At 43.4% G+C, this 27,467-nt stretch overlaps 1 protein-coding gene across 2 annotated transcripts; it reads right to left on the reverse strand.

The window, feature by feature from the left end:
• Positions 1 to 463: 463 nt before the first annotated feature.
• Positions 464 to 27,058, reverse strand: LOC122929110 (T-cell surface glycoprotein CD3 epsilon chain-like). 2 transcript variants are annotated; one of them, XM_044282585.1, is made up of 4 exons: positions 26,888 to 27,058; positions 15,502 to 15,528; positions 4,881 to 5,021; positions 464 to 4,301 (listed from the first exon to the last, which is right to left on the reverse strand). In XM_044282585.1, exons 1-4 carry the CDS (start codon positions 26,937 to 26,939, stop codon positions 4,264 to 4,266), a joined length of 258 nt encoding a protein of 85 aa, XP_044138520.1. In that variant the 5' UTR covers positions 26,940 to 27,058; the 3' UTR covers positions 464 to 4,263. The 2 variants fall into 2 exon arrangements, with proteins under 2 accessions (XP_044138520.1, XP_044138519.1); XM_044282584.1 differs by having other exon boundaries at positions 464 to 4,304; positions 26,888 to 27,044.
• Positions 27,059 to 27,467: the final 409 nt, after the last annotated feature.

Consider the following 27,467-nt stretch of genomic DNA (forward strand, 5'->3'; position numbering starts at 1 on the left):
TCACGCCGGCTGGAGGTATGTTTGAATCTTTTTGTTTTTTTACACTATATCAGGTTAAATCGATTCGCTGACACGAAGCACGAGGAAATTCGGCGAATTGAATTTATCCTGAAATTCGGATCGAATTCCACTTCATGGGATTCGATTCGCTCATCTCTAGTCATAAACAGTGGGGTACATGGAGAAGTAAGGGCCCCATAGCAAGGATCAAACCAGCCCCCCCTCCACCCCACAGGACAGAAGGGTTTCCACCTAAACCCCTTTCAGTGACCCTTGGGCCTCTTTTTCCGCTGCCTCATTTGCTAACAGTCGTTCCTTTAGAGTCCTGACCAAGTTTTCACCTCCAGTAGAAGAGGAGATAATCCCAACTAAGACTGGGCCCCCTCTTGCCCTGGGCCCCATAGCAGTCGCATGGTCTGCCGCTATGGTAGTTACAACCCTGGTCATAAATGATTGTCTCATATTGAACATATCACATCTTTATTTTTCTATACAATAATAGCCGAATAATAAAGCAGTGTGCACATAACTAGAGGATATAACACGATGACACCTAAAAACCACAACATCGGATCTGTGGGGCCACACAAAATTTGGGGAAATCCCACATTAAAAGGACCATCAGTCCGTCTTGTGAATAGTGCCTAATTAATGTATAATGAAAAGGTCTGTGACTTTCTAATGCATTCTATATTTCACTTATTCAGCTCTTCAGTATCTCTGCTTGCATGTAGTGAATGGAAACATTCACTGATCACGTCCAACTGGCACAATTGATACATTGTAACTGTGTATGATACGATCAACGGACGTAAATAATGAAATTCTTGCTGCTTTTCCCCACCACTAGGGGGAGCTTAGGAGCATACTGCTACTACATTGAGCTCAATCATAAAGACTAGGCAAGGTGCTCCTGAGCTCCCTCTAGTGGCGATTGCAGGCAGCTAGAATTCTTCCTCTGTCTAGGAGCTCTGTATCTGAAAAAAAGGGTGCGGTGACTATTATAAAGATAAGAAAATGTTATCACAGAAGCTTGGACCTAAAAATATGATGATTAAAGTTGGAGTTTCAATGTAAAGGAAATGTACAACATTGAACATGCAGTTCAATCTGTGGGCAACGTGTTAGATTCTCAGCTCAATTTGGACTTTGCAGCGCAGTGGATGCATGATTGACAGCTACGTCTATATATACAGTCAATAACTGCCAGCTCCGCCCACTGGACTCTAAAACCCAGAATGAACAGTTGATTAAAGTAATGAAATACAAGTTTTACAGACTTTTTTCCCATTAAACTATACACCAATCTGCTCAGCATCTCCTGCTCTATATCAAGCTAGCAGCACATAGGGCATGTCTTTCCTACTTCAGCTCAGGGGAGCTAAGGGGGCGTGTCCATGCTCTGCCTATCAAAGCTCAGGAGGCAGTTAAAGGGTGAAACTGAGCATGTGCGGCCTTCTCAGTGAGCCGGACAAAGCTATAAGAAAAGAAAAAGAAAAACAGCAGGTGGCGCTATACAGATACATTTTATTGAATAACTCAGAGGCTATACAAATTTTTTAATTGCATGCAATTACAAAAGTATTCAGACCCAAGCGCTGGTTAACTCCTTTAACCCCTCAAGTTCCAGCGTTGTACATTTACGACGGAAGGAGTGAATTTAAAATTGGCGCCTTAGCTGCCCGGTCTCTGCCTTTTAAAACAGCATAGGCTTGGCGCTAATGTCTGCATTTGGCAATAACGCCAATAGCAGACATTTACCACTTTAGATGCCATGGTCAAATGTTACCCCAGCAGCTAAATGCTGAAAACCTGAAAATGCTTGCTTACAGGCCGGGAACGGCTCCCATATGCAGCAATGGGAGGATCGTTCCCTTGTTCTGATGCGTTGGTTCTCACTGAAGAGACCCAGCATATTACATCTGCAGTTCCTATGGAGGCCTGCATAGGCTAACAGCAAACCTGGCTTAAATTGTAGTTCTACTGATCTACAAAGTAAGCTAAAAGCAATTTGAAGACCACATATCCTAGACTCCCCCCAAAAAATTTTACAAATATTTTAAAAAATTATAAAAATGTAAATCCCTCCTCCCCCCCCCCTTTCCACAGAATTAAAATAAAAATGAATACAAAAACATAAAGATCGTAGACATTGACCTGTCCCAAAATGGCTGAACTGTTAAAGTATAAAAATATTTATCCCATATGGGGAATAAGGTAACAGGAAAAAAACTGGAAAAACACAGGAAATAAAATCAAAATGGCTGATTAGCCATTATTTCATCACTTGACTTACAAAAATATAATTGAATAGGATCAAAAAGTCACACACATCAAAAAAGTAGTAATAAAAAAGTTATGAAGGTCAGAATGAAAAAAAAAAAAATTTGTTTTCAAATTTTTATTTTATTTTTCAGTATTAAAACACAAGAAATACTAAATGTGGAATTGCCATAATCGTACTGACCTGGAGATTGAAGGTCATGGGTAAGTTTTACCATACAGGGAACACCATAGAAACAAAATCCATAAAACTGTGGCCGAATTGCAATTTCCAATTCCACCTCATTTGGAATTGTTTTTGCAGCTTCCCATTACATTATATGCAAATATTAAGTGGGGGCTATTAAAAAGTACAAGTTTTCCTGCAAAAGACAATCATATGGCTATGTGAATGGTAAAATAAGAAAGTCATGGCTCTGGGAAGGCAGGGAGGAAAAACAAAAATGCAAAAAAAAATCCTCCTGGAATCAAGACTATTGCAGATTTCCAGATGACATATGTATATACAGTACTATACAGTATGTGAGCGGCCACTTAGCAAAAAATTACCCTGCTGCCACTATAAAAATATTAAATGAAATAATCAGCACTGAATTTTGGACCTAGAAATTAGAAGATGATTAATTTTTCTCATCTAAGGCCTCATTCACATATTCGTTTTTTACTGATGTGTGCTGTCCACATTTTCCACGGACAGCACACGTCCCCATTTATTTTAACCCTTTCACTACCAGCGCTATACATGTATGTTTAATCATGGCACCCTCTCGAGCGTGCAGCCGGCACCATGGCTGGTGGGTCTCTGCTGTTTCAAACAACAGAGGCCCGCGGCTAATGACCGTGACCGGCAATAATTCTGGTTGTGGTCATTACATCCTTTAGATGCGGTGATAAAGTGTGATCATGGCATCTAAAGAGTGAAAAACTGTTTGGCGATTGGGGATACTGGTAATTTACTCTAATAGGCTGGGTCTCTCTGAAGAGACCCAGCGTATTAGAGCTGCAATTCCTATGTTGGCCAACATAAGAAATCAGCAATTCACATATTACTATGCTGCTATTTGCTGTATGGTAATATTGAAAAAAAAAAAAGAACTCAACATGGTAGCCTCCTAGACTGGCTACAAAAACATAAAAAAAAGTAATAGAAAATAGTCAAAAATAATATACTGTATATATATATATATATATATATATATATATATATATATAAATATAAAAATTTTAATCACCCCAACCCCTTTTCATTAGAAAAAAAATAAAGACATAAATAGTACAGAAATATAAACATCATGGGCATCACTGCGTCTGAAAACACCCGTACTATTAAAATCTAAAAATATTTTTTCAATACAAATAGAAAACATCAGTAAAAAATGCATTAATAAAAAAATATATTACATTTCACAACTTTTTGAAAAGATAATCACTAAGTCAGGTGTAAGGGTGCATTCACACAATCGTATCCTATCTGCAAAATACGGATGCTATCTATGTACCAAGTTTTCCGCAGGCCTTATTGAAAACGGCATATTCTTGTCTGCAAAACGGACAAGAAATGGACGTGTTCTATAATTTGTGGTATGGACAGTACACGGACCTACCGTGATGGAGAATTTTCTGGTTAAGGGGGCATTCACACAAAATACATTATGTGAATACTCCCTTAAACATAGAATTCTCAAACACGTTAGGTATGTAGTCAATGATTGGTTGGTTGAGGTTTATGAGCAGAGACAAAGGCTGCACCCATATGTTCTAAACTCCTGAGTTCAACATTTGTTCAATGTTCCCTTCTCTAAGATGGACAGAAATCTTAGCAATGAGATTTCTTCTCTTCAATCTTGGTGAATTTGAAGTGTCTCATTCCAACATGCTGAAGAATATATCAACTATATAGAGGACACTTGAGATGGTGTTTTTTTTTGTTTGTTTTTTATAATGATGGTGTCAGGATAGGTCTTGGAGGTGAAGAACTTTCTATCTGTTCATCGGCATGTTCATATAGACTTTCTTGTCTTCTGAAAGATAGAACAGTACAGAACCATGTAATAACAGAAACCGCTGGAATCTAATCCTATAGTAAGACACCTAAAGCCAACATTAGTCAGTGGTATTGATCAGGATATCAGTTCAAGGGTGTTGCCCAATATGGCCATGCTTGGCGTCTTCCAAACCAGGCAAATCCTGAATATTAAGACCCCCAATGGTAAGGCCTCTTGCAGACGAGCGTTCCTCCCGCAGCGAGTCTGCATCGCATCACCCGGTCTGACCTCCCAGCACTGACTGAATTCTCATAGCATTATATTGCTTTATGATGCTATGTAACCCTTACAGTTCTGGAAAGTATTGGAAAACACTGGCAGCATTATGCTGTTTTTCAGCTGATCAAATGTTTAGGACCACACCTCCAAAAAAAAACTAAACCCCGCCATAACAGAAATTCAACTTATGGCTCCCGGCAACACTGGAAGGTGAGGCCAGAGCTGCATTGTGGATTCGCTGCGGGAGGAACGCTCGTCTGCAAGGGTCCTAAGATTAGTCCAAAGGGAAGCAGTACATAAGTGAGATAAAAAATTCCCAAAAATCTCTCTCACCATCTTTTTTCCGGTTTTGGAAGCTCTGCTTGGTAAAATAATAAACAACCAAGATTATGATAACTGTTAGTACAATGTCTCCGATGACGATCCCGACCAGGGTTGGGGTATCAATCCGGTAACAGTCTCCACAAGCCGGGTCTGTAAGATAAAAAGAGATGATGAGGATGATGAGTAGAGCCGACCCTCAGGTAAAGTATATCTCCTTATGTTAAGTCCTGTAGTAGACATCAACACAAGCCTAAAGGATATTGATCCTATATATGCATCTTTTGTAACCTTTTATCTCTTAGTGGTGATTATTAATGTTGATCGAGCACCAAAATGCTCGGGTGCTCTGGCCGAACAGCTGAGCTGACCTGTAAAACATTATACGCTAAGGGCATATATGCGAGGGCATTATATGTGACAAATAAGCATGTTGATATGATGGAGGAGGAGAAGGAGGAGGAGAAAAGAAAGATTCAACCATATACCCTTGTTTGTGGTGGAAGGGGTCCATGGGAATACAGTGTATTCAGTACATTATAAACAACACATTTAAAGTGCCTTTATGTTCATCTGCTTTCCTCTGGTGGAGTCATGAAGTCATGGTCAACCCAGGCCTTGTTCATTTTTATAAGAGTCAACCTGTCAGCATTTTCAGTTGACAGACGGATACGCTTATCTGTTATAATACCACCAGCTAGTGTTGATTGAGCAGCATAGTGCTCAGGTGCTCGGGGGCTCAGGCCGAACACATCGGGGATGCTCGGGTGTTTACTACCGAGAACCCGAGTACAATAGGAGTCAATGGGAGAACCAGAGCATTAAACCAGGCACTGTGAATAAATACGTAGAAAAATCGGGCTGCACTCGCCAATGATGAGAAGTAGTATTCTTTATTCCACGGATAAAATTGTCACAGGCATTGGGTGGACCACATACTGCAGGCAAACATTTGTGGTGACGGCCGTTTCGCGCCGCAGCGCTTACTCAGGCCACTAACGTGATGACGAAAATGCGTCACCTCTTATACGCTGGGTCATCTAGGCGGTGTTAACAAAAACCGCCATAGGTGAGTCGGATCTCTATAATCAATGCTAATTACAAGACAAGCACAAAACTAAATATAAAACAACAAACAAAAGCATAACAATTACAGTGTTTGCAAAACCACGTTCATATCATTTTTATCATTCAGGCCTAGAGGGCCCATTGCTCCTGAGCATATAATCCAGCTAGCTTCTTTTCTCAGTAGAAAACGGTGTCTATCACCTACTTGTGTGGGATTTTGGACAATTTCAATACCTGCAAAGCTCAATGCCTTACTACAGTCCTGATCAAAAGTTCAAGACCACTTGAAAAATGGCAAAAACCCCATATGTAGCATGGCTGGATCTTAACAAGGTTCTAAGTTGAGGTTTAACATGCAACAAGAAGAAATGGGAGTGAGACAAAACATTTTTTGAGCATTCAATTTCATGAAAACAACGAATAAACTGAAACCGGCTGTTTTTCAGCTGATCAAAAGTTTAGGACCACACTTTTTTGAAGCTCCATTGTTCCACTGAAGGAAAAAGCACCCCAGACCATTATGGCGCCCCCTCCACTGTGGCGCGTAGAAAACATCTCAGGTGGGATCTGCTTGTCATGCCAGTAACGTTGGAAACCATCAGGACCATCAAGGTAAAAAAAAATCCTCATCAGAGAATAAAACTTTCTGCCACCTTTGAATGTCCCATGTTTGGTGCATTCTTGCAAAGTCCAAACGAGCAGTTCTGTGGCGTTCAAGAAGACGAGGTCTTTGAAGACGTTTTTTGTTTTTGAAGCCCTTCAGTCTCAGATGCCGTCTGATGGTTATGGGGCTGCAATCAGCACCAGTAAGGGCCTTAATTTGGGTCGAGGATCATCCAGTGTCTTTACGGACAGCCAATTGGATCCTCCGGCTCAGTGCTGATGAAATTTTTTTGGGTCTTCCACTTGACTTTTTTGTTCCATAACCCTCAAGATCATTTAAGAAATTCCAAATGACTGTCTTACTGCGTCCCACCTCAGCAGCGATGGCGTGCTGTGAGAGACCCTGCTTATGCAGTTCAACAACCCGACCACGTTCAAAAAGGGAGAGTTTTTTTGCCTTTGCCATCACGTGTGACTACCTGACAGAAAATGACAATGAATCCACATCTTTGCACAGATTTGGCCTTTTAAAGGCATCTGGTCCTAAAATTTTGATCAGCTGAAAAACAGCATGTTTCAGTTTAATCGTTATTTTCAATTAATTGAATGCTTAAAAAATGTTTTGTCTCACTCCTATTTCTTCTTGTTGCATGTTGACGCTCTACTTGGAACCTTGTTAAGATCCAACAATGTAAAATATGATTTTTTGCAATTTTTCCAGTGGTCTTAAACTTTTGATAAGGACTGTATCTCCATTATGTATTGACCTTACATGTTCTATAAGTCTAGGGCACCCTTTTCCTGACACTATGGAATCCACATGTTCCTTACACCTGTCACACAAGCATCTAATAGCTTTTCCTATGTAAAAGCAGACGCAATTACATTGCATGAGATAGACTACGAACTTGCTTTTGCATGTGATTAGAGAATTGACTTTATGCTGTAACCCCCCAAAGGATAAAACATCCCATTGGGGGTTAAACCTACAGTACGGGCAATGCTCACATCTACGATTCCCTTTTGGGGTCCAACTCCACAACCACATGCTTGTTTTTCTCTCAATAAAACAACTCCTCACCAGCCTATCTCTCAGATTGTGGCTTGTTCTGAAGAGGGGAGGGTGCCTGGTTCATAGGGAAAGGTCAGAAATTGATGGAAACAGCATGGGGAGGATGTCTGGATGCATCTTGGACTCCCAGGTCGTGGCTGGGAACGATGTTGTCCTAGTAGTACGCCACTTTTACAGACTGACAATAAGACGCACAAAACCAAAGATAAAATCGATTTCAGAGGAAAATTTGTTAGGAAACATTCTTTCCTGTATATTTACTTGTATATAAAGTGCAAGTGCTGCCGAAAATTGCAAGAAAGAGGCATCTGATACAACCTGTATATCACATAAAGGAGGGCCTCATTCACATTGTGGCACAATTGTTCAGGTAGTGGGACTCCCACACTCATAAAGCCTATGCACTAAGGGAAAAGGCTGCCAAAAATTACAAGGAACCTACACTACAATACACCCTTTGTTACACATAAATGAGGGCATCATACACACCCTTGAAAAATTATTATTGATGGCCTGCTGGAGACCCTTAAAAACATTTGGATCAAGGGTCTGCTGATCTGACCATCTAAAACATTATGGGCGAGGGCCGGCTGCCAGTTTGGTGACTCTAGATACCCTAGGCCCGATTGCACGTCCCTGTAACGGCGAGGATCCATTCAGATGTCTGTCATATCAACTTTCAATGTTATTTTCAGCGCCAACCACAGTGACCACGGGTAATGTGGAATCAGGATTTGATTCCGGAGAGCGAGCCTGAGAAACAGCAACGGCTACCACTTCCAAGCAAGGCAGCATGTGCGCAAATTAACTATTAGGTATAATTAGGTGAGGGCCTGTAGGTGAGCTGACCCTCTAAAAGATTGTAGGTGAGGGCCTGCTGGTGAGCTGACCCTGTAAAGGATTGTAGGTGAGGGCCTGCTGGTGAGCTGACCCTGTAAAACATTATATGGGAGGGCCTGCAGGTGACCTAACCCTCTTAAAAATTATATGCAAGGGCCTGCTGCTGAGCTGACCCTCTAAAACATTTTGGTTGAGGGACTGCTGCTGAACTGACCATTTAAAAAATTATGGGAGAGTACCTACTGCTTAGCTAACCATTGAAAAAAATTTACAGTGTTCAAAGCAGGCCGGGTCACCTGAATACTTCAGCTAGGAATAATGAAATAGGACTCCGGTTCTATTTTGTTGGTTTTTGGAACTGGGGCCATGATTAAGAGGGGCGGCCGGGGGCATCCGTATTGCACCGTATTGACCGGCGCAAGACAAACCAAAGCGAAACCATTTGCCAAGAATGTTTTCATTAATCAAAAATGAAATTCGGAGGTTTGAAGACGATCAGATACCATCGTAGTTCCGACCATAAACGATGGCGACGGGCGATCCGGCGGCGTTATTCCCATGACCCGCCAACCAGCTTTCGGGAAAACAAAGTCTTTGGGTTCCGGGGGAGTATGGACGCTCTTAGTTTGTGGAGCGATTTGTCTGGTTAATTCCGATAACGAACGAGACTCCTCCTTGATAACTAGTTACGCGACCCCGGGGGCGGTGAGAATTGTGTTGACCAGACTCTTGGATAGTGTGACTGGACTTGTATGTGAGGGCCTGCTTGTGAGCTAACCCTCTAAAATGCTGGTGAGCTGACCCTGTAAAACATTATATGTGAGGGCCTGCTGGTCAGCTGACACTGTAAATAATTTTAGGTGTGGGCCTGCTGGTGAGCTGACCCTGTAAAACATTATATGCGAGGGCCTGTTAGTGAGCTAACCCTGTAAAACATTATATGCGAGGGCCTGCTGGGGAGCTGATTCTGTAAAAGATTTTAGGTGTGGGTCTGCTGGTGAGCTCACCCTGTAAAAGACTTTAGGTGTGGCCCTGCTGGTGAGCTGACCCTGTAAAACATTATATGCGAGGGCCTGCTGGTGAGCTGGCCCTTTTAAAGATTTTTGGGCATTATATGTGACGAATAAGCATGTTGATATGATGGAAGAGTAGGAAGAGGATGAGAAAAAGAAGATTCAACCATATACCCTTGTTTGTGGTGGAAGGGGTGCATGGGAATACAGTGTATCCAGTACATTATAAACAACACATTTAAAGTGCCTTTATGTTCATCAGATTTCCTCTCGTGGAGTCGAGAAGTCAGGGGCAATCCAGGCCTTGCTCATTTTTATAAGAGTCAACCTGTCAGCATTTTCAATTGACAGGCGTATGCGCTTATGTTATTATGCCACCAGCAGCACTAAATACCCACTCAGACAAAACGCTGGCGGATGGGCAGGCCAACACCTCCAAGGCGTAGCCAGTTTGTGCCACGTGTCCAGCTTGGACACCCAGTAGTTGTAAGGCACTGAGGGATAATTGAGGACGCTGACACGGTCTGCTACGTACTCCTTTAGCATATTCCAAAAATTTTCCCTCCTTGTGACACTAGGCCGCTCATCAGGGTGAGGGTGCTGGCGAGGTGTCATGAAACTGTCCCAGGCCTTGGAGAGTGTTGCCCTGCTTCTGTTGGAACTGCTGTGTGTTCCCCTTGTCTCCCCTCCTCGGTTGGCGCACTCTGCCGCCAGCGTAGTCACATGGAAATTTTTTGAGCTATTTTTCTTCTGGATCTTCTGGTATTGCACAGTTTTGCTCGTCCTCTCCACCAGAGTAATGAGAGATGAGAAGTTCTCTTTGTAGCAGGGGTCGAGAAGGGTGAACAACCAGTAATCCGTGTTGTCTAAAATACGTATAATGTGCGGGTCACTGGAAAGGCAGCCTAACATGAAGTCAGCCATGTGTGCCAGAGTACCAACAGGTAAGACTTTGCTGTCGTCATCAGGATGACTCTCAATCTCCTCATCCTCTTCCTCCTCCTCTGCTCACCCACGCTGAACAGATGGAATTAAACTTCCATGGTTACTACCCTCTGTAGCGGAGGCCACCATCTCCTGCTCCTCCTTCTCCTCTTCATCTTTCAATTCGCGCTGAGAAGATGAACTAAGGGTGGTCTGGCTATCACCCTTTGTAATGTCTTCCCCCATTTCCACCTCTTCCACATGCAAAGCGTCCGCCTTCATTGTGAGCAGCGAGCGTTTCAGTAGACCCAGAAGTGGGATGGTATCGCCACTCACCATCTGTGTTGATTCCTCAAAGTTGCGTAAAACCTCAGAGGTCAGACATCCTTGCCCACTCCTCGCTTGTGAAGAACAGAATCTGACTGGAAAGGCTTTTGTCCTTAGTTGTGAGCAGCGAGCGTTTGAGTAGACACAGAAGTGGGATGGTTACGCTGATAATAGCCTTATCACCACTCACCATCTCTGTTGATTCCTCAAAGTTTATTAAAACCTCACAGAGGTCAGACATCCATGCCCACTCCTCGCTTGTGAATAGCGGAAGCTGACTGGAAAGCCGACGACCATGTAGCAGCTGGTATTCCACTACTGCCCTCTGCTACTCACAAAGCCTGGCCAACATGTGGAACGTGGAGTTCCAGCACGTGCTCACGTCGCACAACAGCCGGGGAGCTGGCAATTACAAGCGCTTCTGCAGCGTTGCCAGACCTGCGGTAGCTGTTGATGACTTGCGGAAATGGGCACACACACGGGGCGCACCTTCACCGGTAGCTCATGAAAATTGGGCTAGGTTTTGAGAAACCGCTGAACCATTAAGTTGAAGACGTGGGCTAGGCATGGGATGTCTATGAGCTTGCCGAGCTCCAAAGCCGCCACCAAGTTGCGGCCATTATCAGACACAACCATGCCTGGTTCTATGTTGAGTGGCGAGAACCACAACTTAGTCTTATCCCCTTCCACAGCTCTGCAGCAGTGTGCTGTTTCTCCCCTAAGCATATCAGCCTCAGCACGGCCTTATGCCGCTTCCCCACTGCAGTGCTACACTGCTTCCAGCTACTGACTGATGGCTGACTGGTGCTGCACATGGATAATTCAGAGGTGGAAGTGGAGGAGGCGGCGGATGAGGAGAAGTGGGGGTTGGAGCCACTAACATAGGTGTTGTTTGAAACCCTGATCAATGTAGGTCCCGCAATCCTTGGTGTCGGTAGCACCAGTCCCATTCCAGGGTACAACTCGCTCCCAGCCTCAACAACATTCACCCAGTGTGCCGTCAGGGAAATGTAGCGTCCCTGGCTGAATGCACTTGTCCATGTGTCTGTGATTAAGTGGACCTTCCCAGTAACTGCATTGGTCAGGGCACGTGTGATGTTACGGGACACATGTTGGTGTAAGGCGGGCATGGCACACCTTGAAAAATAGTGGCGGCTGGGGACTGCGTAACGTGGGACGGCCGCCGACATCAGGCTGCGGAAGGCCTCAGTGTCCACAAGCCTAAATGGCAACAATTACAGGGCCAGTAATTTGGAAAGCTGCGCATTTAGTGCTATGGCCTGTGGGTGGGTGACTGGGAATTTGTGCTTGCGTTCAAATGCCTGGGGTAAGGACAGTTGTACGCTGCGCTGGGACACGAAAGTGGATGTGGTGGCTGATGGTGCTTGCAAAGGTGCAGGGCAGGAGGCGTCTTGGACATTGGATTAGCCAGCACTTAATACAGGGGAAGAGGAGGCAGTGGTGTGACCCGCAGACACAGATTGTGGACCCATACGTTCAGCTCACCTATTACAGTGCTTTGATGCTATGTGGCGGATCATGCTGGTGGTGGTGAGGTTGCTAGAGTTCACGTCCCTGCTCATTTTTGTATGGCACAGGTTTCAAATTTCAATTCTTTTGCCGTCTGCACTTTCCTCAAAAAAGCGCCAGACTGCTGAACACCTACCAATTGGCAAGGAAGATTTCTGCAAGGGGATGCTCCGTGGAACAGTTGCGATGCCTGTTTGGTGTGGCCCGACTTCTCCCTTTTGCCACCACACTGCCTATTCCAGTCTGTTGCAGTGCAGCAGATCCCTCCCCCTCTGTACTGCTGTCCTCGCTCAGCTTTCCACCTTCCCAGGTTGGGTCAGTGACTTCATAGTCCACCACCTCCTCTTCCACTTACTTACTCTGCTCATCCTCCTGACTTGTTGACCTAACCACTACCTCAGTGATTGACAACTGTGTCTCATCCTCTTCATCAACCTCTTGAGATAGTAATTGTCGTTGAGTTATTGGCAAATGTGTCTCATCATCATCCACCTCATTAAACAGTAATTGCCGTTCCCCACCATCATCTTCTTGTGATTGTGGATGCACAAGAGTTTGGGAATCAGGGCACAAGATCTGTCCCTCTTCAAGCGTGCTTGGCGAGAGGGCCAAATCAATGAATGGCGATGAAAAGAGGTCCTCGGAATATTCGAGTGTGGGATCACTTGTTTTCCCAGACTCCCCATGGTGGGAGGAAGGAGGATCAGGGTGAGGATTGGATTGAGCAGACTCTTGGCTACTGAGACTGGACTTGGTGGAAGACAGGGTGGTGCTGGAATCCAACCGACCACCTGGTCGCACTGGTCTGACTTCAAGAGTGGTGTCCTGCGCCACCCTACAAACTGGGACATGAATCTAGGTATCGTGGATGATGGTTTTTCTTGTGCTCAGGCAGCAGGCACAGTTTCACTGCACCCAGGGCCACAGCCTCTGCGTGCACCATCAGCATCACGGCCACTGCCACGTCCCTTACTGCTCACCTTCTTCATAATAATTGTTATATATGATTGAAAGTCAGTCACATGTACAGTAGCATAGGATTTGGAAGTTTATGCACACAAAAAATGTAAAAAGGTATTTGGGATGTGGAAACCACACAGGAGATATCCTGCAGGTAATGTCATTGCTGTCACCAACAGGTAATGAAAAATTACAGGGAATGTCATAGGTATTTGGGATGAGGAAACGTTATACAGGAGAGGTACCACTGGTAATTTCACTGTCCGCAGCGTCTACACAAAAAAGTACACTGTATGTCACAGATGATTTTTTGAAGCGCACGCGTTACACTGCAGATGTGGCCCTGGTAATGTCAGAAGTGGACACCGTTTATTGACAAAGTACACTGGAGGTCACAGATATTTTTGGGATGCGCACACTTTACACAGGAGATGTGGCACAACTAATGTCACTGTCCGCAGCGGACACTGTCTAAGGAAAAAAGACACTGTATGTCACAAATATGTTTTGGATGCGCACATGTTACACTGGAGATGTGGCGCAACTAATGTCACTGTCCGTAGCAGACATCGTCTACGGAAAAAGGACACTAGATGTCACAGATTTTTGGGGGGATTCTCGCACTTTACACTGGAGATGTGGCGCAACTAATGTCGCTGTCTGCAGAAGACTAACTATTGTACACTATTTAGCTCAGGATGCGCTAAAATAGATATTGCTGCCACAAACAATAGTTCTTAGAAGGACTTTTGGGTCTGTAAAGTTTTAGCAATTTAGTGCAGGTTGCGCTAAAAATATAGATTTCTGCTGCCACACACAATACTCCTTAAAAGGACTTTTGGGTCTCTGAAAAGTTTTGGTGGTAAAAATATTCTTAAATCACTCCCTACACTGTCTGTCCCTTCCTCAGCACAGCTCTCCATGACTAAGAATGAGCCGAGCTATATAGCACCCGACAAAGCGTTCCGGACAGCCAATCACTGCAATGCCAACATGGCTACGGCATTACAGTGAGGGCAGTACTTACCCGCGCGTTTATTGACTGCATAGCAGTTCGACTGAGCATGCTCGATCATTACTAGTGATTATCTAATGTGCAAAAATGGCCAAATACATTTGTTGGATGTAGATTGAACCCACCAATTTCAGCGTAAGCAAACGACCATCTAAAGTGTATGGGAGGTGTTCTAAACCAGCCCTATGGTGGATGTTTGTGGATGTGAGCATTCAATTGTAGCGAAGGTGGTACACAATGGGTGTGGACCCACTGTGCCACTGAACATATTTAGCCTGGGGATACTTCTATGGGTGTTATCTAAGTGGGTTCCCTGGTGTCTTCACCCTTTCTGGACTCAGGGTGGGTCAAGAGACACCGGAAAGGAGCACCAAGCGAAAAGACAAAATTGTAGTCAGTGGACAAACCGAGGTCAGGTCAGGCAGAGATAATTTAATCTAGTAAACAGTCCAAAGGTTGGGGCAGGCAGTACAGGGGCAACATGAGGAACAGGGAGAGGTCAGGCAGCTAAGGGTCAAAGCTGATAACCAGGCAGTTCCAGTAAAGGGAATGAAAATGGAATAACATCACACCTTTGCAGGGACTAGCAAGCTGGAAAACCTATTGCTCAGGCACCCTTGCTTATGTACCCTGGCAAAGCTTGACATTGACTGGGACAGATTAGGATACATGCTGGGCCTTTAGGAGCCAGAAAGAGCATGCCCTATGACCAGAGTGGACTTCAGGTGAGAGCAAGGCATCCTCCTCAATATAGAGTGGACAGGCTGAACATTACTCCAACAGTTGTGCCCACCAGAAAAAGTGGTGGGCAGAGACCACCAGAGAAAGAAGTGAGCGATCATGCCTGCCAGTGGGCACAGACAGCGGGTGTTACTCAAGCCAGTGCACCTCTGCCTTATATGAGTAGACATATAGGAAAATGTAGATATAAATGTTTTAATTAGTGACTTAAAGGGGAACTAAAATGATGTCTGAACTGTACGCAGAATATTATAGAGCAGGAAGAGCTGAGCAGAGTGATACAAATAGTGGTCTTTCATTCATTTAAACATCTGTTCATTCATGGCTTAGAAATCCGGTGGGCGGTCCTGTGATAAGTCCGCCCACTAGACTCCTAATCTCAGCATGATCCACCCACTAGACTCCCTAGGTATCCATCTGCTCAGCTCCCCCTGCTCACAGGAGATAGGACTGCCTGTACAAAGCGACAAGTTACACTTAATTATAAATGATGACATCTTTATCTTGTATTTTCCGTACCACCTGCAGAAGGTCATTTACCTTGTTCGGCAGGTGTTGCTGAAAGTGCTGAAAGATAAAAAAAAATGAATAAAGGTTAGGCTTCTCAAGTTGAAATCAAGACTGTACATACTTATGAGTGCCATAATGCTTTTTTGTAAATTACACTATTTAAAATAGGGTTGCACCAGGTATTGAATGACCAATACCCAATCCATACTTTTGTACCCGGATCGATACCGATACCGAAATTTGGTTATTTTCCGAAACTAGGCTGTGCTCTCAGCGCGCACCATGTTCTCCTCAGCAGCACAGTGGAGAAGGAGACAGTCCCTTCCTCCCCACTGTGACACGGCTGCCACTGCCACCAATGAAAAGAGAGGGGAGGGGCTGTGAAGCTGCCGCTGCCACCATTGAAGATAATTAACATAATTATAATACTGAGATGGGAGGCCACTGTGCCACCAATACATATGATTAATCCTTAAATACAAATGTACGCTGCGGGTACCGTTGGTATCACATACCCAGCACCAGGCCTCTCTAACAGGGCACAACGATCCGCTGAACCGCATCAATTAATTGACGGGGATCGCAGCGCTCTGTCATAGAGGCCTGGTGGCAGGTATGCAGCGTACATTTGTATTTAAAGGGGTTCTCTGGGAATTGAGAAATTGAAAATATTTAAATATTACTTCATTATAAATATATTCCCAAATACTTTTCATAAGTTATAATGGCTGTCATTAGGAGAAATAAAATGGCTGCCGTCCTATTAGTACACACAGAACCTGTCCTAATAACACAGGAGGACAAGTTACCTTTAGAACACTGAGCTAAAGAGCTGCCTCATCCTCCTCTCTGCTCTACTTGTCAGGGATTATGATCTTGAATACAGGTGAATCTCTGTGGCAATGGAGATGATAAGGAGACATCAGAGGATTGTGGAGTGTGGCTAATAAGCAGCGGCATTTGTATACAGTCTCTATTACCACAGCCACAGTCTGTCCTGTCCTCCTCCCTCTCTGTACTAAATTCCCCAGAGATTCAGCTAAAGTTCTTATCAGCTGTATTCAGAATCATAATCCCTGACAAGCAGAGAAGAGAGGATGAGGCAGCTCTTTAGCTCAGTGTTCCGAAGTTTCTTGTCCTCCTGTGTGATTAGGGCAGGTTTTGTGTGTACTGATACTACAGCCGCCCTTTTTTTTCACCTGATGAACCTATATAAATAATAAAAGGTATTTGGGAATATATTTATAATAAAATAATATTTAAGTATTTTAATTTTCTTAATTCCCGGAGAACCCCTTTAAGGTTTAATCACATGCACTGGTGGAGCAGTGGCCTCCCCCATCCCAGTATTATAATCATTGATGGCAGTGAAAGCATCCAATCGGAGCCCCAGCAGTGAAATGGCTGGACTCCGATCGGTTACCATGGCAGCCAGGACGCTACTGAAGCCTTGGCTGCCATGGTAAGCTCCCTGCTGCCGTGTGCACAAAGCACAGGGCAGCAGGGACAGTGTAAAATCCTATTCACACTAATAGATCTGTATTAGGGTGAATAGGACAAGGGATTAATAGATTCCAGGTTCTAGCCCCCTAAGGGGGCTAATAGTTATAAAAAAATAAGTAAAAAAAAAAAATACGGAAATACAAATTTTAAATCACCCCGCTCCAAATTTTACGTATAAATTTTTTAGAAACAATAAAAAATAAGGTAGGTATCACCAGGTCCTAAAAAGTCTGAACTATTAAAAATATCTCCTATGCGATGAACAGAAAACAGGGGGGGGGAGCGCATGATTTGTAAAAAAATAAATAAAATGTGTGGTATCGAATGGTATCGAGTATCGCAATACTTTTTTATGGTATCGAAATCGAATAAAAATGTTGGTATCGTGAAAATCATAATAAAAAATAAAAAAAGCTTATACACAATTTCTAAGTTCTCTAAAATCAGCATGCAGTGTAAAGAATGGAGGTTTTTATTCCGTTTGCAATGACTATGTCCAAGGCTATGTACATATAGTCTATATACCTATACTGTATTTGTGAATGATTTTGTGATTCTAGCACCAAGTATTAAACTTATCACATTACACAGAGACTATTGCAAAACTACTTTCGGCGTGCCCTGTCTGCTGCTGGAAACCACTAACCTAACCCCTGATGACATCCCCTGTTATCTGATGACTACATGCATTATTACAGTATTTAAGAGGAATACTTTCACCAGTTTCTTATAATTCAGTTTTTTATGCATCTGGATGGACTATGGGCCCTTTAAAGGTTGGGGCCCCGTTACAGTTACCACATCTGCAACCCTTTTTATATTTTCGAGCAGAACAAGCTGAGTAGATTGATATATAGGTTTCTGGGAAAATATTCTGTATAAATTGTTATTTATCCATTTAAATGAAGAGTCCCGATGGCAAACTCATCCTCCATTCTTATACAGGACTGTCAGTCACTTGGTAGGACCGCCTCCTGGACTCATGAGATCAGAGTCTGCAGAGATTTTAAATCAGCAAATTGCAAGTTTTACAGAATATTTTCCCACAGTGCTATATATCAATCTACTCGTCTCCTCTTGCTCTACAACATGCTGCCCATAAATGGGGACCCCCCTCAATGTGACAGAACTTATACCCTCATAAATTAGGGGCATGTGTCTGTACAGCAGCAAACTCTTCACATTCTCTTGCACCGTACTCACTGGGTCTGTTGTCACAATACTGAGTTTCGGTATTAGTCACAGGCTTGTGTTTGGCGGCCCACACAGCAGTACCCAGCGCTCAGCCCTGAATGTCACTGCACAGGAAATGTTCCGTCACTGGTAATAAATAAATCTGGACAGAAGTCATCATTTCATCGAGGTTCAGTGCTTCATGATTTATAGAGCCGCAGAATTGAGGAACACGGTGCGGTTCACACCCGTTGCGCCCGCTCAATTCGGGGACTAAAGGGCTCAAATGCAAAAAAAAAAAAAAACATCCTAAGGAACTAGTGATGAGCGAAGTATTGTAAAATTGTTACTTCGTCACGAAGCACATTTCTTTGGAAGCTGTGGGGGCAATGACAGGGAGCAGCGATTGCGCCCCCCCCCCCCCCCCCCCATCATTGCACCCCTCAGATGCCGCGTTCATAGCTAATCGAAAATTTTAAAACGTCTTACTTATCCTCATCCATTTGATCGCGACGAGCAAGCCACCGACATCTTGCATGAAGCTCTAGGGCGGCCCGTGATGACTTCACCGTGTGCGGCATTTTGTGCAAGATCTTCAATCAAGATCGTGATCAAATAATTGAGGTAAGTATGATTTTTCTTTATTTTTTACCGCCATTCAGGGGAAATCGATCTGCTACCACGAAGCACGAGGAAATTCAGCTTCGCGGCAAATCGAATTTTCCATTAAATTTGGATCGAAGAACACTTTGCGGATTTGCTCGACACTACTAGGAACGCTTCTAGGAAGCATAGGAATCACTGCTGACATAGTTGTGGTAACCTGCTTTCCCCCCCCCCCCCCCAAAAAAAAGGTAAAGGTTAACTGCACGCCGTACTCTGCCACAACAGTATCACACATGATCACCTTAGATACAGCAGTTCAGGAGGCAGCATTATACATGATGGGCTTAGATACACTAGTTCTACAGATAGGACCACACTGGAGGCTTAGATGCAGCAGCAAATGAGAGAGTATCACAGATGATATAGCTCAGATACAGCAGCTCAGCAGTGTCACCCATTAAAGGCTTAGATACGGTAGCAAAAGAGAAGGTATCAGAGAAGAGGCTTAGATACAGTAGCTCAGGAGACAGTGCTGTACATGATAGGCTTAGATACATTAGTCTTAGAGACTGTACCACATGTGAGGCTTAGATACAGCACCACATTAAATAGTACCATAGATAACATTGGTTAAATACAGCAGCTCGGCAGACAGTGTCACCCATGAAAGGATTAGATACAACAGCACAGGAGGCAGTATCACAGGAGAAGCTTAGATACAGCAGCTTATGACACAGAATCATACATGTAAGGCTTGGATACAGAAGCTCATGAGACAGTATCACAGATGACAGGCTCACAGCAGCTTAGCAAAAAGTGTCATACATAAAAGACTTAGATACAACAACACAAGAGACAGTATCACACATGTGAGGCTTAGATGCAGCAACTCACGGGTCTGTTTCATACATAACTGGCTAAGCCACACCGCTCAGCAGACACTGCCAGGCAGTATCACACATGTGAGGCCTTGATACAGCAACTCATAAAACAGTATCACAGATGACAGGCTTAGATACAGCAGCTCTGCAGACCGTATCACACTATATTGGCTTAGATACAGCAGCTCAGGAGACAGTATCACACATGATAGGCTACTACACATTGGTTCACCAGACAGTATCACACATAATAGGCTTAGATATGCAGGTCAGAAAACAGTATTACACACAGTAGGCTTAGATACGCAGCTCAGAAAACAGTATCACACACAGTAGGCTTAGATACGCAGCTCATAAAACAGTATCACACACAGTAGGCTTAGGTATGCAGCTCAGGAAACAGTTTCACACACGATAGGCTTAGGTAATTGCTCAGCAGATCGTATAATTTATGACTGGCTTAAGTACATGGCTCAGCAAATGCAGTAGTAGGCTTAGATACAGCAGCTCAGGAGAAAGACACAATAGGCTAGTATACATTGGTTCACCAAACAGTATCACGCATGATAGGCTTAGATACACTGCTCAGACAATAGTATCACGCATGATAGGCTTAGATACACAGCTTAGCAGACAGCATCACACATGGTAGGATTAGATACACAGCTCAGCAGACAGTATCACACAGAATAGGATTAGATACACAGCTCAGCAGACAGTATCACACAGAATAGGATTAGATACACAGTTCAGCAGACAGTATCACACAGGACAGGATTAGATACACAGCTCAGCAGACTGTATCACACAGAATAGGATTAGATACACAGCTCAGCAGACTGTATCACACAGAATAGGATTAGATACACAGCTCAGCAGACAGTATCACACAGAATAGGATTAGATACACAGCTCAGCAGACGGTATCACACAGAATAGGATTAGATACACAGCTCAGCAGACAGTATCACACAGAATAGGATTAGATACACAGCTCAGCAGACAGTATCACACATATAGTGGTAGGCTTAGATACGGGGCCTCAGATATGCTTAGATGCATCAGATGAGGGGTGCACTGTGCAGGAGGGATGTTATAAATGAAGGATATAATATAATATAACAGGATGACATATATCACATATATTATGTTCCTGGGAGTCGTCCAGTAACACTGACTAGTAACGAGTACAGCAACCAAAAGTATAAAACCTCCTCACCGGCAGCCCCCCACTTACAGGAAGCTTGTGGTTTTACCCCCAAAGGAAGTGTGTAGAACTGGTGATAGTCCCTGCCCGTCAGTGGAGAGAAGAGCAGCAGTCACCTACAGCGATCCCCTCCACAGTATGAGGACGAGCCATGGCTGCTGCGGTCGCTCGTCCTCCTGCAGCCGCAGATCGCAGTTCACACGGCACAATATGCTGCCCAGAAACGATGATTGAGGTGTCCGCACCAGCAATCATCTCACCCAATGAACGAGCATCTCACGTGGGTGATCTGTGGCAGCTTTACACGGGCAGACTATCAGGAACGAGTGTTTGTAGGACTGAGGGCTCATGCACACGACTGTGGTCCGCGAATTGTGGATACTGGCCGTGTGCATTCCACATTTTGCGGCCCATCTCGTTTAGATTTTAGGACACCTATTTTTTTTTTTTTGCAGAACGGCCATGCGGACATATGGACACTGAATGGACACGGTGTAAATTAAGTTTTTTATGTATCCACGTACAGGCCACAAAAAAAATGCACGGAAACAGAAAAAAAGTTAGTGTGTATGAGGCATTAGATACCAAACGTGACAAACTTCAATAGATACTTCTCTCTTTTTTTTTTTTTTACATCCGGTCCACATTGTGTTTGTGTTGGTTTTATAGTCAATGAGGACGGAGCGGCGGTCCGGCGAAATAGCGGAAGGACGGATCCGACATGGTGAACAGCCTGTCGGATCCGTCCTGCCGCCAGTGTGAAAGTAGCCTTATACACATATGCTAGTCTAGTATTTTATATATACATTTAATTGATATTATTTCATCTCTTTTCATGATTAACTTGCTCATATTCTAATTTGATACACTTATTATGAATTGTATATATTTCTATATATATTTATATTTATCAATTTGTATTTTTTTATATGTATAATTTACATTTTACTTATTTATTTATTTTTCGGCACACAAATTCATTATGAAGTCTGCATATATTGATTTATTTAATCATGTATATATTTCACATGGTCTGAGCGTGTATATGTGCTTCCCCACATACAGGTCAAACTCGAAGAATTTGAATATCGTGCAAAAGTCCATTTTTTTTCAGTAATGCAAATTAAAAGGAATTGCATTAATGCAGCTTAAAATTAGAATTTTGCGAAAAGGTTCAATATTCTAGGCTCAAAGTGTCGCACTCTAGTCAGCTGATTCATCCGTACCCCCTGAGCAAAGGGGACCTGAGATTGTGACTTTGTGGTCCAGTGAAGAAGTCTGGGTTCGGGTCTGGGGACCACATTCATTTTTTTATCACGCGCGTGCAAAACGCATTGCACCCGCACGAGAAAAACTGAACAATGCAACGCAATCGCAGTCAAAACTGACTGAATTTGCTTGAGCACTCGCGCGGGTTTCCCGCAAAGCACATGCGACGAATCTGGAGCAAATCCGCGACGCCCGTGTGAAACAGGCCTTTATATTTTCACCATTTTGATGCAAACTAATAAAGTTATTATTATTTAATATCTGACAGTGATTTATTAGTGGGGGGTATTTTGATTTGTTTTGGTGTTAGTAAACTTCAATAGACAGTATCACAGATGAGAGGCTTAGATACATCAGCTCAGCAGACAGTATCACACATGAGAGGCTTAGATACACCAGCTCAGCAGAAAGTATCACACATGAGAGGCTTAGATACACCAGCTCAGCAGAAAGTATCACACATGATAAGCTTAGATACATCAGCCCAGCAGACAGTATCACACATGATAAGCTTAGATACTCCAGCACAGCAGAAAGTATCACACATAATAAGCTTAGATACGTCAGCTCAGCAGACAGCATCATACATGAGACGCTTAGATACATCAGCCCAGCAGACAGTATCACACATGATAAGCTTAGATACACCAGCACAGCAGAAAGTATCACACATAATAAGCTTAGATACACCAGCACAGCAGGCAGTATCACACATGAGAGGCTTAGATACACCAACACAGCAGAAAGTATCACACATGATAAGCTTAGATACACCAGCACAGCAGGCAGTACCACACATAAGATTAGATACACCAGGACAGCAGGCAGTATCACAGGTGTGAGGCTTAGATACACCAGCTCAGCAGACAGTATCACACATGATAGGCTTAGATTCACCAGCTCAGCAGGCAGTATCACACATAAGCTTAGATACACCAGCACAGCAGGCAGTATCACACGTGTAAGGCTTAGATACATCAGCTCAGCAGACAGTATCACACATGATAGGATAAAGATACAGCTTCTCAGCAGACAGTATCACACATGAGAGGATTAGATACAGCAGACAGTATCACACATGATAAGCTTAGAAACATCAGCTCAGCAGACAGAATCACACATGATAGGCTTAGATACATCAGCTCAACAGACAGTATCACACATGATAGGCTTAGATGCATCAGCTCAGCAGACAGTATCACACATGATAAGCTTAGATACACCAGCTCAGCAGACAGTATCACACATGATAGGCTTAGATACAGCAGCTCAGCAGACAGTATCACACATGATAGGCTTAGATACAGCAGCTCAGCAGACAGTATCACACATAATAAGATTAGATACACCAGCACAGCAGACAGTATCACACATGAGAGGCTTAGATACACCAGCACAGCAGACAGTATCACACATGATAAGCTTAGATACACCAGCATAGCAGGCAGTATCACACATGATAGGCTTAGATACACCAGCTCAGCAGACAGTATCACACATGATAGGCTTAGATACAGCAGCTCAGCAGACAGTATCACACATGAGCTTAGATACACCAGCATAGCAGGCAGTATCACACGTGTAAGGCTTAGATACACAGCTCAGCAGAAAGTATCACACATGATAGGCTTAGATACAGCAGCTCAGCAGACAGTATCACACATGATAAGATTAGATACACCAGCACAGCAGACAGTATCACACATGAGAGGATTAGATGCATCAGCTCAGCAGATAGTATCACACGTGTAAGGCTTAGATACATCAGTTCAGCAGGCAGTATCACACATGATAAGCTTAGATACACCAGCACAGCAAGCAGTATCACACAGGAGAAGCTTAGATACATCAGCTCAGCAGACAGTATCACACATGATAGGCTTAGATACAGCAGCTCAGCAGACAGTATCACACATGATAAGCTTAGAAACATCAGCTCAGCAGACAGAATCACACATGATAGGATTAGATACAGCAGATCAGTAGACAGTATCACACATGATAGGCTTAGATACACCAGCTCAGCAGACAGTATCACACATGATAGGCTTAGATTCACCAGCTCAGCAGGCAGTATCACACATAAGCTTAGATACACCAGCACAGCAGGCAGTATCACACGTGTAAGGCTTAGATACATCAGCTCAGCAGACAGTATCACACATGATAGGATAAAGATACAGCTTCTCAGCAGACAGTATCACACATGAGAGGATTAGATACAGCAGACAGTATCACACATGATAAGCTTAGAAACATCAGCTCAGCAGACAGAATCACACATGATAGGCTTAGATACAGCAGCTCAGCAGACAGTATCACACATGATAGGATTAGATGCATCAGCTCAGCAGACAGTATCACACATGATAAGCTTAGATACACCAGCAGAGCAAGCAGTATCACACAGGAGAAGCTTAGATACATCAGCTCAGCAGACAGTATCACACATGATAGGCTTAGATTCACCAGCTCAGCAGGCAGTATCACACATAAGCTTAGATACACCAGCACAGCAGGCAGTATCACACGTGTAAGGCTTAGATACAGAAGCTCAGCAGACAGTATCACACATGATAGGATTAGATACACAGCACAGCATCCAGTATCACACATGATAGGCTTTGATACAGCAGCTCCGCAGACAGTATCACACATGAGAGGATTAGATACAGCAGCTCAGCAGACGGTATCACACATGATAAGCTTAGATGCATCAGCTCAGCAGACAGTATCACACATGAGAGGATTAGATACAGAAGCTCAGCAGACAGTATCACACATGATAAGCTTAGATACACCAGCACAGCAAGCAGTATCACACAGGAGAAGCTTAGATACATCAGCTCAGCAGACAGTATCACACATGACAGGATTAGATACACAGCTCAGCAGACAGTATCACACATGACAGGATTAGATACACCAGCACAGCAGACAGTATCACACATGACAGGATTAGATACAGCAGCACAGCAGGCAGTATCACACATGATAAGCTTAGATACATTAGCTCAGCAGACAGTATCACCCTTCGTTTAGTTCCAGAACTAAGAAGTGCCCCAGCAGTTATAATGACTCCCCCCGTTAGGTTGAGGATCCACAGGACACGGATCCCGGCCATGTCGCCATTTCTTTATTAACTCCTGTAGAAATGTTCTATTCTTGATGCAAAACGGACAACAATAGGACGCGCTCTGTCTGCAGGGCCGCAGAACGGACATCCCAAACAAAAGAGTCCACATCCGATCTGCAATAAATGCGGATTGTATCCGGACCAGGGTTACCAACCAGATTTTTTTGTTTTTCTGGACAACTCATGTCAAAATTTTTACGGACACCTTGGAAAACCATAATGAATGATAAAGATTATAAGTAATCGGTGTCTATAGCTCAATGTACTGGTAAGGAGTAGGACTCATCTCCAGCATATACTGGTAGCGGTAAAATGATGATAATTACCTCCAAAATAATCTAGACAAGTACCACCAGCCCTAAAAAAAATCACGGACACATCTATTTTTTTCATGGACGCAGGAAAAAATTCACCTATTTTTACAGATTGTCCAGAAATTTCTGGACGTTTGGCAACCCTGATCGGGCAACATCTGGTCACGGACAGGAGGCCCTATAAGCAGATCGCACTGACGGGAGATCAGTAAGTAACATGTGATGGACATTAAAATGGACAGACCTTCTGGTGGCTGCTTATCCTGGGAGCAGAATGGATAAGGCATGCCGAAAACAACCCTCCACACACACCTAAACCTGCGCCGCTAGCCCCGGGGCCACCATCATAATGGAGCGTCTAATGTGACCACAAATAGTAGATTTATATATGGTAGATAGATAGATTGATTGATTGAATATAGATAATTGATATGAGACAGATAGATACTGTAGATCAGTGTTTCCCAACCAGCGTGCCTCCAGCTGTTGCAAAACTACAACTCCCAGCATGCCTGGACAGCATTTGGAGGCACACTGGTTGGGAAACACTGCTGTAGATAGATAGATAGATAGATAGATAGATAGATAGATAGATAGATAGATAATATATTGATAGATAGATAGATAGATAGATAGATTAATAGATAGATAGATAAAAGATAGATAATAGATAGAAGATAGATAGATAGATAGATAGATAGATAGATAGATAGATAGATGATAGATAGATAGATAGATAATAGATAGATATATAGATAGATAGATAGATAGATAGATATGAGATAGATAGATAGATATGAGATAGATAGATAGATAGATAGATAGATAGATAGATAGATAGATAGATAGATAGATAATAGATAGATAATAGATAGATAATAGATATGAGATAGATAGATAGATAATAGATAGATATGAGATAGATAGATAGATAGATAGATAGATAGATAATAGATAGATAGATAGATGATAGATAGATAGATAGATAGATAGATAGATAGATAGATAGATAGATAGATGATAGATAATAGATAGATAATAGATAATAGATAATAGATAGATAGATAGATAGATAGATAGATAGATAGATAATAGATAGATAGATAGATGATAGATAATAGATAGATAATAGATAGATAGATAATAGATAGATAGATAGATAGATAGATAATAGATAGATAGATAGATAATAGATAGATAGATAGATAGATAGATAGATAGATAATAGATAGATAGATAGATAATAGATAGATAGATAGATAATAGATAGACTATTAGAGGGCTGTACAGATTCGTCTGCTCATACACCAGTCGCCGCTCTCCTCACCCCAGGGCAGCCAGAAGAGGAGCGCGCACAGGACGGGCTGCAGGACCCCCATGGTCGCTCTCCTGTCCGCAGGTCTCGGCTCTGCTCGCCGCCCCCCAGCCCCTGAGAGGACAGGATGTCGCTGCTGGTTAATGGAACTCTATGTGGGGTACGAAGGAGGAGGACGCATCATAAGCAGGGACGTGTGAACTTCCTCCGTGCAGGCTGCCGGCTAATCTCATTGGCTTGCATCGGTCGGCTGCAGCTGTGCCATGACTACTAGTGGGGTATATGGAAAGTCATATCCACCCCCCGTTCTGAGTCACTATCAGGAGCCCCTTTGTGTTTAATTTCAGGTCCTTTGACTGTAAGGAATGTTGAATCATTATGAAAATCATTTTTGTTACATTCTATACCTCTGTCACCTCCAGAGCCGTATTCAAAATTCTGCTGGTCATCTTTCAGGTACCAGACCTCACACCCCTCTGCTGCCGCCTATGGGAACAGCAGGTGTACTCAGTGAGGTATGCTGTCAGTGTCTCGGTCCCGGTGGGGACTGTGCTGCTGGAGGAGGCAGGTCATTTATGACGAGGCGCAAACC

This window comes from Bufo gargarizans, chromosome 2 (assembly GCF_014858855.1).
Source record: "Bufo gargarizans isolate SCDJY-AF-19 chromosome 2, ASM1485885v1, whole genome shotgun sequence".
In the NCBI taxonomy this organism is placed as follows: domain Eukaryota; kingdom Metazoa; phylum Chordata; class Amphibia; order Anura; family Bufonidae; genus Bufo; species Bufo gargarizans.